The sequence below is a fragment of the Equus quagga genome, chromosome 5 (assembly GCF_021613505.1).
Source record: "Equus quagga isolate Etosha38 chromosome 5, UCLA_HA_Equagga_1.0, whole genome shotgun sequence".
NCBI classification, from domain to species: Eukaryota; Metazoa; Chordata; class Mammalia; order Perissodactyla; family Equidae; genus Equus; species Equus quagga.
In genome coordinates, this window is record NC_060271.1 from 92373886 (window position 1) to 92394941 (window position 21056).

Genomic DNA, 21056 nt, shown 5'->3' on the forward strand with positions numbered 1-21056 from the left:
TTTAATCATAAGGTCTGAAGAATGGAGACCATTTTACATTCTTCCCTATATGAGAAATGAATGTCACCATTAGGAAACACTCTCAGATAGCATTTAACACCCCATGTAATCTAACCTCTATCTACTTTCCAAAATTATCTGCCACAACATAACAAAGTCCTCAGCACAGACCTACTCACATCCTTATCATTCCTGTAATGCCATTTGCTCCTTTCCTCCTTGACGCCATCTCTCCCAGGCATCCTCACGTCTCCTGCCAGCCTATCCAAATCCAACCACTCCCCAGGACTCAACCACAAAACATACTCCTTTGAGCAGCCATCCCTGCCAGTGCAGCCCGTGAGCCATCTCCTGGGCACCAACAGTTCATTCTGCTCTTAATCATACACCTTCACTGTTACTTCCCTCCACCCATGGCCATGTCAGACCACGAAGTCCTAGTATGAAGGGCCTGTGGCTCACTTTTCTGTTCTACCTCATATGGTTTCTATCACTAGGCTGCACCCACATGGAACATACAACAAATATTCGTTGAACAAATGTGTGTTTACACATGTATTATTCTCAATACTCTCAATTCACACATGGAACAGAGCAGAAATTTATACAAAGTGAAATAAGTAGTTTGGTTTTCTACTACCACCCATACCCATGAGTCTTTTACCAGCTCATGCTTCCCCTTACTGTCATTTATGTTTGTTTTACTATATTGTTTGTCTCAGGACACACTCTGATTAGCCTTTAATTTGTTGTAATAAATCTCTATTATCCCTGACACTATTTAGAACGCATGGCTGCCTGATGAGTCAAGGCAAATGATTACAATGAAATTGCTATAGATTTTGTCCTTCGCTTCAGTTGCTACCCTCCCAATTTCACTGCAGAGCCTCGCTCCAAACTCATTCAAGCTCCAGCTGTAAAGTAATAGGATTAAAGTGCCAAAGAAGAAGTGAATGTCTTACCTTCTGCCCAACAGTTCCAGCAAAAGAGACCAAAATGTGGTAAGAATGGACATAAAAGCACATGAAGGTCTGGTGCCACTGCCATGTCATTGGCTTACTCGCTTCCAAACTTTAGTCGATAAGCCATACTTTCCTATCTGGTGCAGGGATGGCAGAGAGACTTGAGAAAATCTAGTCTACCATGGAGTAGAAAGTGAATCCTTCACTCTGATTTTCCAGAGCACTATCCCACCAAGCCCCGTGGGAAAATAGGTTAAGAGTCTAGACACAGAATGCACATGGGCAGCCCATTTGCAGTCTGCCATCTGAGACCTGCCCAAACAGAAGTCTGACATCAACTGGACAAATTCCAAGTTAGCTCCACTATAGCCTCTTTAGCTCCCTGTTCACCCATAAGGTGTTCATACTCACCACTTCAAAGGGGACGGGGTCTATTCTGACATTGCTAGGTGAACTACTGCAACTCTGATAAGTTCCCTACAAGGCACAGCGGTGCAGAGGGGACTTAGCTCAATGGTTCTCAGGTCCTGCCACAAACAGTGAACTTTCCAACTAACCACAGAATCTCTCTCAGATAACGTCCTCACTGTTCCCTGCTAGGAGCCCAGGCCCAGCTGAACAACCTCTGGAGAAGTCCAGTGGGGTGGAAAGCAGGGAGAGGAGCCCCCATCCAAGCTGGTCAGCGCTCCACGCTATGAATCTCCTTTCTTCCTGTCCTGGTGAGAGGAGGGGAAGGAGCTGGAAGCCGTGCATGAGTTGTGATTCCTGGCTTTTGTCAGCAGCCCAGAAGCTGCCTAAGTGAAATTAACTTAACACTGGATTCTAAGTTTATCAGCATACAAACTTGTGTGAAACCAGATTTTCTACACTGCGTGGGATAATATGTTGGACACTAGAAATGTACTCTGTATAGTATTGTTGAATCTGAACCCTGGGCTATGTGTTGTTATTATTCCAAAAATTTTTAATAGAGATGTAGAGACGTATCAGTACAATGTTGCCACCTGTTTCACTGAGGAGAAAGACTGCCTATTAATAAATATATTTTTTGTTTTTAAATGTTCAAATGATCTTTCATGAAATGATAGTATCAGTAGATGAAGACTGTTATTATTTTATGGTCCATATCTAACAAAAGGAAAAAGTTGGCAATCCCAGGTTTATTCTCAGGTTTTAAATATCTGTGAAATCCAAATTCTGGGACTACCGACTTAGAAAATCTCTACTCCAAGCCTCTTACCAAAGGGATAAGTTATTTTGCCCACAGAAGTTGATGGTGTGCTAAAGGTCACACAACAAGAAAGCAGCAAAGTCAATTCTACATACAACTCTCCAGGCGGGCAAGCGTGCCACAAGGCCCTTTGCAAAGTTAGTGCATCAGGCTATGTTTTTTAACGCCATGAAAAATTTAAATCACTTTTAAATGCTTTAAAACACATTTTAATAAACACTTTTATTCACAATTAAAAGAATTTGGCTGGAGGAGATGTATAAAATTGTTTTAAAGCTATAAATAAAGCTTAGATGCCATATGCCAATTTAAGGATGGGTATCTACATATCACTTTAACATACGGGTGAAATTCCAGATACCTACAAATGGAAAAATAACTAGATATGCTTTGTGAATAGGTCTAACAGTACCAGCCTAGCTCTCTTTTTTAAATGAATGCCTATTATATACATGGCTGTAGAGAATCTGGCAAGAAAAATGTTTCCATCAAAGGTGTATGTGCGAAGCCAATAAACCCCAAGGTGGGTAATTTTGAGATTGCAACAGGAAAAAGCAAAGAAAATCAATGGCAAAAACCACGTGGCATATAGTTTTAGGGTAAGAAGGCCTGAAGTATTGGTCTCCATTTAAGTGCTAAAAAGATAAAACTAAAAAAGCAATTTTCAGGCCTGTTCTTCCATGGATTTTGAAAAGCTTGGTTCTAAACTATTTCACATGAAAGTCACTATACTGGGGGAGCTATTCATGACAAACCACCTGGATAATGTTTATTTCTAGACCTCTAATTGATCATAATTGTAAATGTATTCTCTTCCAAAGTACCCTCATATGTAAAATAAACAGCTAAATTCAGCCAGTTCCCCCCATGGCTCCATAACCAGGACAACTCTGGTTGGTTCCTACAACAATCAAGAGACCTGCCCTGCCAATCAGCCTAAGACAGGCACCCATTAACAGCATGCACCGCCACAGACAGATCCTTTGAGATTCTTCATGGCATCCCCCTGACACCGGTTTTGTCTATTTTCATTCTCTCTTCCTTACTGTAAGTTGACTCTTACCCCACTTTCCGGTTAGTCACGTCTAATCCATCATCTGCAGATGTGACTAATGACTTGTCTTTCAGGGTCTTATTATTCTGTTTGGGTGAATGGGTGATTTGGCACTTACTATCTAGGGAAAGAGAAGAGATGCTGAATTAATGAGCATGGTTAATTTGAATTCTCAAGAGTGGTTCAACAGACCAGGTTGCTTTGAACAGAAATCTGCAACTCAGATATTTTGACCTTTTAAATGCCACCAAAAGTGTAACATAACTGTACTTTACTTCTGCTTATAGTAGCATAAATCAGAATAACTGGCTTAATTAGTTTTGTTCGCAGTAAGCTGAGTTATTAAAAAACACAACTTCTTGAGAGCAGTTGGTGTTGCCATCTGGCCCATCCCTTTGCTCCTGGTCTCTTTCCCTGCTGTTTCTTGCCATCCAGAAGCTGACACTTCTCCAGACACACACAGCATTTTGGCTGTGAATAAAAGTGGACGCTTGAGGACAGGACTAAGGTCAGTCCATCTTCACAACAATATTCATCTAGAAGTAATGTGGTCTTGGGGTGAGGACAGTCCATGTAGGAGGAAAAAGGGTAGTAAGGTCGTTGGCCTCTCAGGCTAGGAGCAGGAAGACTCCTTCTACTAAGAATGCATTTCAGCAGCTGTCCATCCAGCACCCCATCTGGCGGAATCAGAGGTTCTCAGGCAATAGATCCAAGCTCACATCCTAGATTACCAGGTCTTCTCTGGTACCTCTCTAAGCCAGTCTATCAATGTTCACCTTGTCTCACTCTCATCATTGCAGGTGTCTGGTTTTCTGGAATTTCCAAAAGGAATAGTGGAAGAATGGTTCCTATTCCATTTGGGGCCTTAATTATTAACATTACCCCTAACTTCAAGTGGCCTCCAAGTCTGGAGGATTAAATATCTTCTTCATAAAACTGATTCAGTGCCCTGGGAGTCAGTTTTGATTCTAGTCCTCTACTAATTGGCAACTAGCCTTGGGCAATTCACTGAACTTCTCTGAAAGTCAGTTTTCTCATTCAGAAAATGGGAAGGTTGAACTGGATAAAATGTCGAGTACTTTCTTATAGCTCTATGTTCTATTATTCAGTGACTTCCTGAACCAAATACAAATACAGTGTCCTAATTTCTTTCTATTCTTTAGCATTAAAATCCATTATCAATTAACTGAATAACAAAATATATACACACATTTGTACATATATACACACAAATACTCACCACTAATTGGTTTTTTTTCCTACTGGTAAGAAAACACATGTCCCCAAATGCAATTCATACTTCTCCTTTTTAACAAACTAGCAATTATGGACACTCAAGAAGCTGTAGTCACACACAACGCCTAAGACCTCTCAATGATTGGAAGAAAGATGAGAAGACCTTTCAGTTTCCTTTAGAATCAAGACTAGAAGACAGAATTCCGAGTTTAATGTAACAGTTAATATACCTGACTAGAAAAGCCAACTTACTCAAGAAGCACCAGAGAACACCTCCAAACTCCTGCTCATCAAAACTTAACCAAAACACTCTATCCCTCACACAGCAGCAGGCATGATGGTGCTATAAATATTTTTTTTGTGGATTTTAAAATGTAAGGATTTACATTCCTTTATGTAGTTGAAAATGAAAGTGGAAAAGGTATTTAAAACATTAAATATCTTCAAATCCAATGCATGTATGTTCTATTAAACATACATACAACACTAAATGCTATGGGAGTGTATGTGTGGGTGTGTGCAGAGAAGATAATTAAAATAGTCTTTGAGCAATCATCAAACCCAACCTTTGTGCCTAACATATCCTGTGTCGTAGACAAGCCTACAGTAGGCCTACATAACTAAGGATGTGAAGACGAAAAAACTAATAACTATGATTCCTGAAGATTTCATTTCCATGGTAATTGGATGTGTGCCTAGTTTCAAACCAGGGCCAAGACCAAGTCCCAAGACTCTTTACACCTTTCCGTAATGAGTGAAGTACAGAAGCTCTAGAATACATAACTCTTTGTTACGTGAAAACTGTCAATGATTTAACTCTGTGTGAATGACCCAGTAATTGCCTTTTATCTTGGGGAGGACAAACCAGTATTGCTTTTACAAGGATGATAATGCAACCTGCTGTTCCTCTGCCATTTTATCTTTTCTAAACACCTCTCCTGCCTCTCCAACGAGTAAGGATCCTCCACCTCAGAAAGAGCAGCCACTTCTATATTGGAAACTCTTGAATGGCACTCTAACGAGGAGGCAATTTATGTCAGGAGCAGCAGTAATCTGAACCTCCTCAATCTTTTGCAGATTAGAGACTTATAAATTAGAGCTGAGATTTCATGTCTGTGTTCTCAAGTGTCCCATAGTCTACGCTTGATATTGAATCTCAAATTTCCTAGAACTCTTGAAAGCCAGCCCATTTCAGAATAGGAAACTATTCTTAATATTTCCCAGAATCAAATTCAAAATAAGTAATTTTCTCTCAAAGATGCACAATGCTAGCACTAAATATTATGTATTAAAGTACTGTGAAGGGCAACTTGGTTGAGCCAAAGTACCCAGAAACCAATATTTCTGAACTCTTACAGTATTACAGAAATACCTTAATTCTCTGAAGCATAGTCAAGACCCAGAAAATAAGGAAACATGAACCTCGAAAAGCCAAAATACTTATAGATGCATGACACATGGACCATGCACTAAAGCTCATGCATTTTACTCACAGAACGACACTTCAAGGCCATTTACTGACTCTAAACACAGTACTAATCAGCATGGTTATGCACTTTCCCACAGTATGACCAGCCATTAGCAACAGCAGAACTTAGAAACAACAGTGAGAAAATGAGTTAAAGTCAGGCCAGCTGAGGGCAGCAAGGACTAATACTGACAGCATGCTGGTACCTGAAGTGACTGAAAATCTCTTATTTTAAAAGTAGATATTGAAAAGAAAAATAGCCATCTGGTAGCATTTAATATAGGCACTCACAGATGTAGCATAACAGTCTCTGAGGCCTCCAAGCATCAGAAGGTGCTAAAATTTGAGAAGTTTTAGAGCCTAAGGTCACAAATTTCAGTCTGGAAAACTTATTCCATCTAACATACACTGGTCCAGTGATGCTACACAAGTAAAACCTTCTCATTATTTTAAAAACCTGGGCAAAATCTGACTTCACACTCTTATTTCTGACCAATGGAGCTTGACTAAGATCCCTACACCAATGCCTCCAGAATAACCCACTATGAGTAAATGTATATCTTATAGCAAATCACCGTATTTGTACTCATTTGACACTTGTGAAAAGTTATCTGATGAAACGGAATACTCACCATAACTTTTCACTTCCCCATGCTTTGTTCTAAATTATTTCAGTTAAAAAGATAAATGCATGGCTAACTCAAGAATCATTTTTTCTATTATATCTTTCAAAAAGTTGCAATGAATCAAAAAACATACACACTTAATTGATTTCAATTGGGTCTAAAGGACACAACCATAATCAGCTGAAAGGGATTCTTGGTTGACTTCACAGCTGCACCTGGCTTATGTCACACATTTGAATATTTGTTTGACTAAAGAGAATCAATCAACCGAATGTTAGGCATGGTATAGGTACAATATTAAAGTTACTAAAATATATATATACACTCATAACACAAATTATAGATATAGATAATCTCCTTTGGAAAAAGATGAAAATGGTTCCCCAGATTTAAAGAATGTTTATTGCTCTGTGCTATTATTGCCAGTGGAGTTGGAAACCTTACATTCTCCTAGAAAATACCTTTCTAAGCCATTTAGGTTTACCAGTAACAGTTCAACTCTCAGATTACTTTGCAATTTCTTAAACTGTATTTCCAATATTAAGCTTTCTATGTCATTAAATCAAAATGTATTCTTACAAATGTATTATCAGAAATGCAATTTGTACACACAAGTACAGTACAATAATCAATTCTATTTTTCAAAACTTCTCAATTTGGTGTCCTACCAAAGTCTATATAAGGCGATCAGATTACCATATTGAAGCTTAAAGATCAAAAACTATTATCTAGTTCTTTAACCATGTATGTGTCAGTTCACACGATAGAAAATATACTGAGTTCCTCAGTGAAAATCAGTTCTGATCTATAACTGTAACTGTTGAAATTTTTCTCCCAAGAGACATTCAATTTCTTTTATCCAAATTCATTCATAAGCGATATTCTGATTCTTCCTAAGCAAAATAAAAGATTTGTGAGAGCGATTATTCGGGCTATAGTGCATCCCTACTCAATTCACAGACAACCTTGCTTCAGAGAAACCCTGCTGGGCTCCTCCACACACAGCTTATCTTACCCCACGGAGACAAGGCCATTTTGTGTTATCAGCATTTTTTTCATTCACTCATTAATAACCTCAACAGAGAATAGGAGCAATCTTAAAACTCAGGGTAAAATCTATAAGCTGGGAGATTTGAAACGCAGTATTCTCTCGTGGGAAATACTCATTAGCACTGCAGGCACCGCATGATCGACATACGCCATTGGCGTCTACCGTAAATGGGTTAGGCACTCATGTGCTTCTTTTTCCATCTGGATGTGAAGCTTTCAAAAGTACTTTCAAATTGCTCATATGCCGGGGTCTCCCCAGATTAACCTAACAATCCCATCCACCAAAAACTCACATTTTCAACCCATACCCAAAGAAGTACTTTATCAGAGAGCTTGGTCTGGGGTTGAGAGGCGTGAAGTTTCACAATATGTGCCAGGGTCAGTCCACCTTAGTCCTGGAGCTCAGCAAAGGAAGGGAAGAAGTTAACTTTCTTCCTCCCAGGAAGCTTGGGCGCTTGAGAGCTTCACTCACACCAACCCATCTTATACACCACTCCCTCACCTAGAGCAATGGTTTTCGCTGGTCTGCTCATTAGAATCACCTGAGAAACTCTTTTTGCAACATTCCCAGTGCCAGACCAATTCAATTTGCATCTTAGTGTGGGCCTCAGACGCTGGTATTTTTTCAAAGCTACGCTGGTATTTTTTCAAAGCTACCACAGTGATTTTAATCTGAAGCCAGATTGAAAAGCACTGCTCTAAAGCAGTGGTTTTGAATCAGGGGCAATTTTGCCCTCTCCCTACCCCCCTGGGAACATCTGGCAAGATCTGGAGACATTTTTGTTACAGCTGGGGGTTGCTCATGGGTAGAGCCCAGGATGCTGCTAACCCTCCTAAAACACACAAGGCAACCCCTCATAACAAAGAATTATCTGGTCCCAAATGTGAACAGCGCCACTGTTGAGAAACCCTGCTCTAGACAAAGAGCTGGTGGGAGAAACAGCCTGCTCTTCCTATCTCTAGAGATACTCTGACAAAATAAGAAAAGCAGCAAGAGGCAACTTTCAGGAGGAAGACTTATAACCCTGACACTCCATCCAGAAAGACCAAATGTAGCTCAAAGTGAATCTTGTCTAACACAAGTGAATAATTCCCTCATGTATGCTCTCATTGGCTAGGGTGATGCTGAACGAGGGCATGAAGCTATTGTTCACTGGAACACACTCTAAAGCAAAGAAAATTAGACCCATCCAGATAAGTAAGAATTTTTTAGAAGAAAGATAAAATAAAGAATAATGTTTCTTCTATTTGTTCTTTCTCAGTTGCTGGTAACCAGCAATATGTGGCTCTAGAATTAAAATAAAACATTACTTTTTCATGTGGATTCATAATGTCCAATGGTAGACTATTTGTAAGGGCCTCTGATCATCAGAATCATCTTTGTCTGGAAGGTCAACAGCAAACAAAGCTATTGTTAGAAGAACCTGACTCATCCACCACATCCATGAGCTGGCCTAAAAACTTATCTGTTAAAAAGCAAAGATCTGCTAGCTGGTATCTGGAAGCAAAACCCCTTGGTTTCATCGTGGAAGGGAACACTTTCACCTAAGAAAGTTCGCCCCAATCTTGGATTTCAATGAAATCAGGCAAGTGAATCCTCCATTCTCAATAGTTGAGGCTGTCAGTTTGCATATATTTCTAGCTAGAAGTGGCTATTCAATTAGTTAACTTACAAATCTAGAATATAGCTAGTAATTGAATAAACAGACAAATATCTTCGTGTTTAGATGTGATTAAGTGTTGAATCCACTTCCTCTTTGCAAATGTTACTCTCTACAAATTGAAAAGAAATAGTTGAATAACTCCTAAAGAAGTAAGTTCCCTTCATGAGCATTTTGTTCAATTTAGAAGGTTTTTTTCTGTTTTGTCTCTGCTTTTGTTGTTTTTTAAGCAGCTACTAATTTAAACATGTTATACAGGCTTAGATATTTTGAGAGAGGCCCAATACCTAAAATTCATTTTTGCATTACAGTTGGAAATTAAGCCAACTGTTTTAACCAAAAGAAACTCTTGAACATCAAGTTCATCAAGTACTTCATTCACTGACTTTGTAATTGAAAGCACAAGAAGATTTAAATATGCCCAAAGCAGTTATTCTTTTCACTGATGTTCCCTCAGCATGTATGTATGTGTGTGTTTGGAAGGAATGCATATCTTTGCAAGGAGGACAATATCCCGCCAATATAGATTTCATCTCCACTGCATTCTACCATAATGTAGACACACTTCCCACTTGCTTTCACCTGCTTTTAGTTCATACAAAAACACACAAGTGCTCATCCAAAACACTCAAATCTCACACCAACTCCAAAAAGAATGACTGTGTAAATGACTCAGCAAATCTATAATTTGGGATTTACCTCCCTATTGGTTCCTATCAGTTTATAAGCCAATGATTCAACCAAAGTGTGTGGGGATTTAAAAATATGAAAAATCATGTCTTACCATCCATATCAAAAATTAATTTGTAACTGCAAGATAAATACAAGCTACCGATATCCAAGTTTACGAGCTGCTGATCCATAAACATCTCATTGTGCCATTTCATTTTCCAATTGATTACTGAAATAAAAACACAACGCAAATGTACTACAGATATACTTTGGTGAGATATCAACTGTCAGAAGATTTGTCACTTAAAAGAATGAGAAAACCTGAAGTAAACACAAGAAAGAATTATACTACAGTGTCATTCTAAATCATGCATCTATGTTACATCAAATTTTTAACTAAACAAAATTTTTAGATTTTAAAAAATATTTTGCCTGACCCACTATGTTTATCTGACTCCAGGCAATAATAAGCAACGATGTAATATCATCCTTATCTAGTGATATATCCTACTTTATGCAAGGTATTGCTTCAAAGTTGCACCTAAAATCTTTTCTTATAAGTTAAATGACACGTTGATTAAACTAGACAAGTTCTTTATTTAAAAGAGGGCTTTTGGAAAGAGAAGAATTGCTTTGTAAGCGAAGCACCTGCCCCTAAATCATTTGTTTTGGTTCAAGATACAAGTTTCTTTAAAATAGTGCAAACATTCCCTTCTGATGCTCATTAAAAAGTAATCAAGAAATGGAAAAGTCATTAACTTTACCTTCCCATTAACCCATTACCCACTGAAGACAAGCTCCATGGCCAATAACCCATCTCATAATAACACAACCAAAATATTTTTTAAATCCCTTTCATCTCTCGTGAAAACTGCACGGCCAAGGCTGCCTACAGCATTCAGGGCAGCATCTCTGCCTTTCCTGGAAAGAGTGAGGGAAGGTTCAAAAACGTGGCAAAAGCCCCAGTCAGTCAGGAGGCCTCAACACAACAGATGAACTGGCTTCTCCTGGCTTGCACCTTCCAACACAAACAACCAAGAAAACAGCAGCATCCTAGCTTTCCCACCTTTTCTTAGGGCCATTTGCGCTTAAAAGAACACTGGATGCATTGGAAGCCAACCTTCAGGAGTCAATTTTCGGCACTATGAGAAAAGGATTAGGATGAAATGGAATCCAACAGGTAAATCCCTACGTACAATATTGAAAATTTACCCCTGTGTGTCACTGCTAAAATTGGCAGCCTCCACCACTGCTCACAGCTGACTGCAGGAAGACTCCGGAGTGGCTTTCACACAAAGCGAAAAACTCAGATATTTTGAATTTTAAAAACCCCACAGTTTACAAAACCAATCATTTTAGTTCTACTCAAGCATAGGTAACATAAAAGGATTGTGAGAGTTTTCTGGGGTTTTTTTTAAGAAATGATTTTTTTCTCTCTTGAGTTCAAAGTGGTTTCAGAACCAAGATGCAGAAAATTAAACCTCTTCCAAAAGGTTTAAAAGCTGGGGTTTAGAGCTGCCTCAGCAAATGCAGCGGATGTTACGCTCTGGAAACCAAAGGAGCGTCCAAACACATCTGCACATTTTACAGAGGAACATTTAAAGGGCCAGGAAAGATGTCTCGAGACGTAAAAGAGCTTGCTATTCAGAATGTTGATGGAGTTTGGTGAGAGGGTTGGGTGGGTTTTGAGTGAGTAGGGAAGGGAATCATTTGATGCATTTTAGATGCAAAGAAGAGTCACAGATTCGTGCTAAAGCCCCCAACACAATGGAAAAAATCCTCAAGGTAAAGTAAGGCATATTTATAGGCATTCAGGAAACCCAACATCAAGCCTGTTGAGGGACACCATATTTTTTTTTCATGTTATTGTTTTTCACAATAAATATTCATTTCTTCCTGCACATGGTAAGCTGAAATCAAAAACCTGTTGGTCAACAGGTTCCACAAGTGCACCCCAGTAGAAACTGCACACAATTAGGAAAACGCTCAAGTTCAAGATGGAAGAATTTGAGAATGGTTCCATTTTTATCTTCAATACCCATAAATCTCACCCTGATTCCTCAGGGTTCCAGGGAATTACTGTTCCCTTCCCTCCCCTAACCCCTCATTCCTAATCTTCTCCAGGCTTACTTGACTGATTAACTGTATAAACTAAACAAACCGAGGGGAAGAAACACGTCACGATTTGGAGGCAAATGTTTTCTCCTGCCCACCTCACCTCCCCAGCCAGCATCTGCACTTTCTAATCCGGCTGGAAAGCCCTTCATCATTCAGAACTATCTGAGCTGCCCCAGCCAAAGCAGTTCCCCAGCACATACTGACCCACCATTCATGCCACTGTAGACATTCCGGTGATGGGGTGACAGGTCCTCTTGCGCCTGCCTTCGCAGGGTACCCTCCCTGCTGCCTCCGCCGCTGCCTCCGCCTCCTCCGCCCCCGTGTTTGTGATCAGGGCTCCCTCCAAAATGCTGTTTGAGGTGCTCAGGGCTGGTGCCCCTGGCTCTGGGTAGATGCTCCAGGCTCCCACTCAGGGCATGTTTCTGAAGATGCTCGGGGCTCCCTCCACTGTGCCGGGTGTGTTCAGGGCTGCCCCCAGGCCTGTGCTTCTGGAAGTGTTCAGGGCTCCCGCTCAGCACGTGCTTGGGTAGCGTTTCAGGGCTGCTCCCTGGGTGTGGGTGCCTTTGCTGTTCAGGGCTGCCTTTGCCCAAGGGTTTGTGGTGCTCAGGGCTGGGTCCTTTGAGTGCTTTTGGGTGATCTGGGGTCCCAGAGGCCCTGGGTTTCTGTAGGTGCTCAGGGCTGGTGCTCCTGTGCTTGGAGTGCTCCGGGCTGCCCTCGCCCCGGGGCTTCTGCAGGTGCTCGGGGCTGCCACTGCTGGCGTGGTGCTTGTGGTGGTCGGGGCTGTCGGTGCTGCCCGTGCTGGAGGTGCTGCTGCCGTCACCCACATCCCGCACATAGGGTGCTGTGCTGGCAGCGAGCTGGCACAGGCTGGCCTGGCTGTCGATGGAGCAGCGGCTGCCTGCACAGCCGGTGCCCTTCTCCTCATCCAGCAGCACACAGAGCTCCTTGAGCTCCATGTTCTCCTTCACCACCTCCTCCTGCTTCACCTCCAGCTCCTTCAGCTTCTGCAGGTATAAGGCCACTTCCTTGTGCATCACCCCAGCCGTGTAGCGGCCCAGTCTCTGCCACTCCCGGGACACCCTCTTGCCTTTCTGCCGGTCATCATCCAGGAAACAGCAGAGGTCCCTCAGTTCCTGGTTGTCCTCCTGGAGTTTCTGGTTGATATCCTGAAAAAATAGAGACACAACCATTCAAGGAAGGTCCACATATGAGGTGTCACCAGGCTCAGACTTCCTGGGAGGTACACATATGAGGTGTCACCAGGCTGACTTCCTGGGAAAGCGCCTGGAACTGGTGAATTCTCTGTGATGTTAGGGGAGGAGACGAGAGGAAGCTGAAGGTTTGTAGCTGTCCATAAAAATAAAAATAATAGGTATTGCTTATGCTCCCTGCCCAATGCTTTACCTGTATTATCTTATCTAATTTTCACCAAAACACTTAGGGAGATAAGGATTATTATCATTCTTTTACAGAAGGGGAAACTGGATCTGTCAAAGCTGCACTTGTCCAAGGTCATCCACTCAATACTTAGGGAACAGCCTGTTAATTAACAGGAAATCAGTAAAAACAAGGCTCCCCTACCCCACCTTCAAGGAAGAAAGATGGCTGCTAAGGCCTGGGAAATGCTCGAGAGCTCTGAGGCTACAGGCCTTTCATCAGCGCAAACAGCACTGCCTAGCTTTCCAGCCCATGGTGCGGGATGAGCAGCCCCAGTCCCCCCACAGGGAACAGCACAGTTGCTCTCTAGTGGTGTTTCAGTCCTGCACATCCCACCCCTACCTCCCATACCTCCTACATGTCTCCCAGGCATCTCACTCGGAACACAAGCAACGCTGAGCTCTTGTGTTCAAACTCCCCTCCCCAAAACGCACCTCTCAGCAAATGCCACCTCCCCCCCACCCCCGTCCTGTTGCTCTTTATAAGAACCTATAGCTATGCTTGGCATCTCCTTCTCCCTCACCTTCCACTTCCTAACTAAACAAGTCTTCTGAGCTCTGCCTCTGAAATTTATCTCATCATTTCCAAGCTTAAAACCCTTAATAGAGTCCGGCTGCCCTTAGGATCAAGTGCAAAGTCCTTCAAGTCTCACAAGGCCCCCAATCCTCCGACCCAGCGTACTTCTCCAACATGAATGGTGATTCATTTGTCCATTCACAAATATTTCGTAAGCATCTATTATGTGCCAGGTACCAGTCCACGGATGTATCAGTGGACACAGCAAAGACCTTGACATCCTATGGCTTTCATTCTGGTGGGAAAGATTAGCAAAAAGCATAGAACAATGTCATGTAGTGAAAAGTGGTGGGAAGCTAACTAAAGCAGGTTAAAGAATACTATTTTTTAAAAGAAGGCACCTCTTCAGAGAAGGAAAACATCTGAGCAAAGACCTGAGTGAAATGGAGAAGCATTTCCCTGAGTCAAATGAGCAAAATGACCCCAGGCAGAGAGAAGGGAAGCATAAAAGCCTGAGACCAACGTGGCTCAAGCTGTGGCGAGGCCAGCGTGCCTGCAGCACAATGAGCAAGGAGTGAGAGTCAGGAAAGGAGGTCTGAGAGGTGTCAGGGGCTAGGGAATGCTGGCCTTGTCAACCACGGGAAGGACTTTGGACTGCTGGTGAGCTGAGGATAGAGGAGTGACATGATATTATTCATTTTGTAAAGAATCACCATAGTTCTGTATGGAAAATAGACTGGTTGTGGGAGTTGGGAGGGTGGACAGAAGAGGGAGACAGGGTAAAGTGGAAGCCAGGAGACCAGCTAGGAGGCTGCCAGGCTGGTCCAGGCAGAGGGAGATGATGGTGGCTTGGACATATAACGGCAGGGGAGAAGGTGACAATATCCCCTCCGCAACACACACTGAGCCCCACCAACGCTGGCCTTGTTTCAGGGCCCAATGGACAAGCCTTTCCCCTTTCACTTGGCATGCTCTCACCAGCCTTCCACATAACCTTCAGGTCTCACTTGATGTCACTTCCCCATAAAAGCTGTCCCCGGCCACTACCCCCAATCTAAAGGAGGTCACCTTCTGTGCTCTATCATTCTTCCTCAGACTTCCCCTCAGTGGCGCATATTACAATTTGTAATCACATATGGTTGTGTGGCTATTAGTCATGTCTCCATCCTTACTAGACTAGAGCATGAGAACAGAGACCCTATCTACTCTGTTCACCTCTGTGTATCCAGAACACAGCACCCCCCGCTATGAAGACCTGAAACCAAGGAATTTTAACAATGGTCAAATCCCCATTTTTTTTCTCCATTCGCACATATAGTAAAGGGGCCAAGTGTTTTTTGAAGGACCGTGGCTTGTTGGGGGTAAAACAGGGGCAGCTACCTAAGATTTCCCCTGCTCTACAAAGCCTGAGAATCTCTGGTCTTGTGACTCTGTCATTCAACCCAGAACTTGAGGTACTTAGAGAGGGGATGTAATTCTCTCAGACTCAGATTGATTCCAACTCTTCCCCTGAAACAGACTAGCAAATAAACTATAAAACATCTGCGAGCCACACCCTGCACCTCCCAAAAGTCCTGAGGCCTAAGATGGCAGTGATTTTCAAGGCCTGAGGAGGAGGATCTGTGCAGCTTGGTTTCAACTCCAATTCTAACTCCCAGCATTACCAACAACTCTGTTTCCTTGTCTGTAAGGCCATCTCTTCCTTTTGCTTCTCTTTGCCACTTTCTGATGTCAGCCCTGGCCATTTCCAAAAGCTTCCCACCCAGCCCCCCTGCCTTGCTCTGCCCCATCCTCACCTTCCCTCGCCCACTCCAATCCAAGCCCCCTTTGGCCAGACTGATCTTCAGAACACTCCCTGCATGTTATGTCTCTCCTGCATATCAACCCCTGTCACCTATGCTTTGCCAGGGAAAATGAGTAACGCCTTTGGCCAGAACTGAAAGGCTTTCTCCTGCCTTCCCACCTTTAGCTCCCTCTATATCAGCTAATTGCAAACCCTGATTATGCCCAACTTTCCAACTAGAAAGTACTATCTTCTCCCCTACATGAACTTACCTAAGAGGAGAGATTCCTCAGAAGCCTCTCCCAGCACTAGGATAGCACTGGCGTGCAGCAGTGCCATGCATGAATGGATGAATGAATGAATGAATGAGGTAAACCTCCCACTCACTGCCTAATGCCTATAAGACACATTAGCTGGAACACTCATTGGGCATCTTTTTTTTTCTTTTCTATTGTAGATATCTTAGCTTCTGGGGGGCAGAGTCCGTTCTAATGTCTTTCTTTGCATACTCAACACACCCAGCACGGTGTCTTGCATACAGTAAGCACTTAATATGTGTTTATGGACTGACCAACCCTTCAAAGCCCTAGGCCTGTGGCCAAAACAGCATACAACTCTAGCTGCCGAGAAAGAACTTCTTAATGTTTTCAGCAAGTCCCCATTATGTTGGAGTCTACAGTAATAAAGGACTAAATTACCCCTTGACACTGATGCTTTAGGGGAAATCGGAAACTAGATATTCTGAGAAAACAATACTAATCAAAATTAATCTTTCTAAGCTTCAAAAATTATTCTACAATTAGTTTAATCCTGGCATTTCATAGAAAGTCCAAGTCATGTTCTTCTTCATTTAACTGAATTTCCATCTGAAAATACTTACCTGTGACTATACTACAACTACTCCTGATTTCTCCAGAACTGGAAAGTGAACAGAACTTGTGCTACCGAAGGCTTCAAGGAGTTAACGCGCTTTCTACACGGAGTGAAACGTTACTTCTCAGATTCCAGTTGGGGGGGAAGGGGCAGGTGTCGGCCCATTCGGTTTTCTTCATTACAGCTCCTTCTTCCTATTATTAGTTTTCTTGGTAATATTATTTACTCTCCAATTCTGAGCTATTTCCGTTGCCTTCTGGTGAATAGCTAAGCAACCAGCTTGACAATAACCTTGTGAGGCAGCTTCTTCAAATCTGCCGCCTTGAGACTTGGGCTTTCTTTTTCAAAACACTGTGTCCTTTTAACACTACCACAGCCACCTGATGTAATCCATCTGTCTAAAGTGGACTTGTAAAAGATTAAAGCCACCTCACAGCATACGCCCCAAAATGTCATTCATGAGACTCTCAAGCACCGTACCTTTGGCCGGAGAAGAATTGTTTTATTTTTTCATCATTGCAGGGCCGGGAATTGGTGTGTTGGGGAGCCAGGAGGAAAATTAATATGCTGCAGATAACAAATCTACAGAGACTCAGTTCCCCGGAATCCAGCCCCCACCTCCCGAAATTCCTGGTCCGAGCAGCCTGAGTGTTGGCACACGCTCAGCAGTGCACAGCCCTGGTTCTCTGGGCTCCACTCCCTACACCATCAGAACCCTAACCTGAATCTCCTTTCTCCACCCCCTTCAGGACCACACATTCCGACCAGAGAATGTCAAGTAGCCCAAAGAAAAGATAGTCGGCCTATTTCGAACATTTTATATCTCTGTGACCTTGAGAAAGCTATTTAACCTCACTGGGGCTTCTTGATCTACGTATCATTTAATTCTTATCAAATCTCATGTGGAATTAATATCCCCATTTAGCAGATGAGAAAACTGAGACTCAAAGAGGTTAACAGCTTACCCAAGCTACCCAACTGTAAGACTCCAAATCCTTTATCTTTCCACTGCCCCACACCACACTACCTCCTAAATGTTTACACACAAACAAGGCAGCCAGTGCTTGGAGTCACAGGCCCCCCAAAGAGAAAGAACTGATACTCCCATCTCCCCATGTCTACAGCTGCAGTACCATCTAGTAGCTTTGAAAATATTTAGATTCAATTTCAAAGGCAGTTCACAGAAAGGGGAATAAAAAAGAAAAATGTCATGGGCTTAATTTACAGTCCTCAACTGAGAGTCCCAAACCATCAGAGGCAAAAAAAAAAAAAAAAATCCCTTCCTTCCAGTTAAGCCAAAACAAAATAAATGTAGCTATCATTTATTCAGTCTTCCACTTCTAAGGATCACTACGGTGTCCAGGGAAGCGCTGAATTGAGACAATGAAGAGAAGGGAGAAGGCTGGCCTCTTAGCAGGCCTTCACCACAGCCCCCTCAGGGGTGGGCCAAGGGCCTTGGAGGTGCCACCCTGCAGCTGCCCCCAGATGAAGGGAAGGAGAAGTAGAGGCTGCCTCAGAAAGTACCCAGCCCCCACTATTTCTGAACTTGATAAGGAGATGGACTGGAAAGTCTTTTAATGCCAGGTCATGAACCTAGACCACAAGGAGACTCTCCTAGGTGGAGTGTAAGCACCCTTAACTGGCCTAACAGGTATTTCTCTAAATGAAGCTACTAGAAGGAAGAGCAGGCCCCCCACACACACACGCAATCCATGAAACCTGAAAGAACTTAAGTATTTCCGAAGTATGATGTCGATACGCCATACTATTAACATCTCTAGGAAACTGATTAATTAAAAACTTGTCCAAGACACATTATAGTTCAAACCATCGAAGATTAAATTGGAGGGTACTTTGGTCCAGCTGTGCCTAAGAAACCCACATCCAGGAGATGCACAGCTATATGTTTACGCATCCTCTCCTGACGACAATAACTACCAATTTTTGCAGCCAAGTCCAGTGGTTAACCTCCCCCTACATTATCATAACTTACTGCCACACCCCCCTAGGAGATGCTTATTATCATTTGCATTTTATCGATGAGTAAAATGAGGCTGAGAAATTAATTATCCAAGCTCACCCTCCTGGCAAATGAGGATTCTAGATGCAAACCCACCTCTGAGATGATCTTCCCACTACACCAGCCTGCCTCTAATCCCCCAAGAGTCTGGTACTTAATAAAGACTCCGTTAGTAATGAATTAAGCCAAAAGAGAGAGTAAGCCTTGGGATTTTTCTGACTGCAGGATCTTCCTAACTGCACCCGTGCTAGGGAATACATGACAGCCAGTTGGGGCCTCGGGGGAGGGCCATCTCCACCTGGATTGGACCCAGCACCCAGGTGAGCATCTAGCGTTCTGCCCCTCCCACTCTTCTTTGCACCAGAATCCCAAAGGTGAAGCACTGAGGCAATTAAGAAAGTGTCTACTGCCAGAGAAGTGGGGTGGGAATGGAAAGGGGACAAGAACAGCCTGTGCCTGCGGGAATTCGCCCCCTGAGATCCCTGCAATGATTTCGTTCGTGTCTGGCTTCCTATAAACAAAGAAGAACAATGAGAGGAAGGAATACCAAGAGGCACCAGCGCAAGCGGTGAGAAGTTTGTGGTGCACGCAGGCAGGGCGGTTCCCGGCCCTGGTCTGCTACAGTCAGGCACACTGAGAGCTCTCCAAGGAGAAAAGAAAGTTGTGGGCGTTTGGGATTTTTGTTGTTTTTCTTTTTGCTTTTTTTCTTTTCTTTTTCCTGATAGCAAAGAGGGCTGGAAATAAAGCATCACTGGCTGACACCTGGGGTACCCTTTAAAAAGCCTGCCTCTCCCATACTGAGTCCCTTTGCCCCCTCTCATGCTAGATGAAATTAAAATCAAACTGGGGGTGAATGGGAGGATCGGGTAACCCAGATGACGCCATCCGAACCTGGGGAGAAGGAAAGCAGAGGAGCAGGGAGAAAACGCCAAGGCAGACCTCAAGCTCCTCTGCACCGGGTAACATACGCCAGCTCCAGGGTGGCGCCCCGTCAACCTGTCTCCCTAGCATTGGCGCCCTTTCCTCACTCTCTGCCCGTCGGTGAAGACGTGGCGCCAGAGCAGCCGTATCCCCAACGCCCTAGGGCAAAGATGCCTTGGACTTGCTCCCTCGCTCATCTTTTCCCTGGACTGGCTGTAACCCGGCTCCCCAAAGCACTGATTTTCCAGGCTCCCTAGGAAATTAAATGTTCCGCGTGCCCATTACCTCCCTCCCTGTCTTTCAGCATCCTAACCGCCCGCTCCTCAGGCCCAGAGGACCTCGAGTGAGAGCTCCACGCTGGCGCGCCCCGTATGGGGAAGAGGAAGGGACCAAAGGCCTCCAAAGTTTAGAAAAGTTTCCAAAGGTCTGAGGATGGAAAACAGAAGACGCTGACCAGGAGAATGGGGAGGATCACCTGTTGATGGAGGGAAGGGAAGTTTGCCTGGCCCCACCTCCCCGGGGTGTCCCGCTCCCCGTCCCGACGGGCCGAGCCTCCCCGCCCGGCCCCGCGCTCACCTTGAGCCCACGGATCTCGCCGAGATGCAGCTGCAGGCGGCGGTTCACCTCGCGGATGAGGTTGCTGTGGTCCAGCATCGCGCTCACCTTCTCGGCCTCGGCGCGCCGCAGACTGCGGATCAGCTCCTCCTTGCTCCACTGCAGCAGCTCCTCGTCCGACACTTTGGACAGGTCCTCCACGGCCGCGGCCGCGGACGGGCTGGCAGAGGCTGAAGGACAACTTTCCGCCGCCGCCGCTGCTGCGCTTCCAGCCGCCTTCGACATGGTATCCGCGTGGTGGCAGGTGCGAGTGGGTGGAAGAGGCAAAGCGACTCCCGAAGGCGCGGGCGCGGCGGGGCCGCCTCCGCCCACACCCCTGTGCGCTCGGCCGAGTCAGCTGCACCGCCCGGGGGCCGCTGGGTCGGGGCGGCAGGGGTCGCGCTGGGCGGCCATCCTACCTCGCCATCCCTGAGCGCGCGCCCGCGCACCCCCAGGGCCGGGCCGCCCCCAGCGCGCTGCTACCGAGGCGCGTCCCAACTCGGCGCAAGTCCATGGTGAGGGGTGCTGGGGATCGGCCGCCGCGGCTGGAGAACCTCGGGGACCAGCGGGGGCCCCGAGGGGGCCGCACCCCGGGTCCCCTGCCCTCTCCTCCGCCCTAATTCGAGACTGTCGCCCCCCCCCCCACTCCCGCACACACGCACTCACACGCGCGCACTTTCCTCCCCCTGGCCCAGCTGCAGCCCCCGGCTCCTCTCCTCTCCCAGCCCCGCGGCGCTGCCGAGGCTGCTCCAGCTGCTGCCCGAGGGCTCGGCGCGGCCGGTCGGCTGCGCTCCTCCTGCTACGTTCGCTGCGCCCGCCGCCGCTCCTATGCTG

The 21056-nt window shown here is 44.5% G+C and overlaps 1 protein-coding gene across 4 annotated transcripts in view; it reads right to left on the reverse strand.

The window, feature by feature from the left end:
• CCDC85A (coiled-coil domain containing 85A) overlaps positions 1-20477 on the reverse strand; it is a 179317-nt gene extending 158840 nt beyond the window's left edge. For 3 of the 4 annotated variants that reach the window (XM_046660299.1, XM_046660298.1, XM_046660297.1), the window contains exons 1-2: positions 20205-20477; positions 12287-13244 (exon numbers count right to left, since the gene is read on the reverse strand). In XM_046660299.1, coding sequence (XP_046516255.1) covers positions 12287-13244; positions 20205-20468 — 1222 coding nt within the window. In that variant the 5' untranslated portion in view covers positions 20469-20477. Of the gene's footprint in view, positions 1-12282; positions 13245-20204 lie in introns of all 4 variants that reach the window. The other variant, XM_046660300.1, reaches the window with a different exon arrangement.
• Positions 20478-21056: the final 579 nt, after the last annotated feature.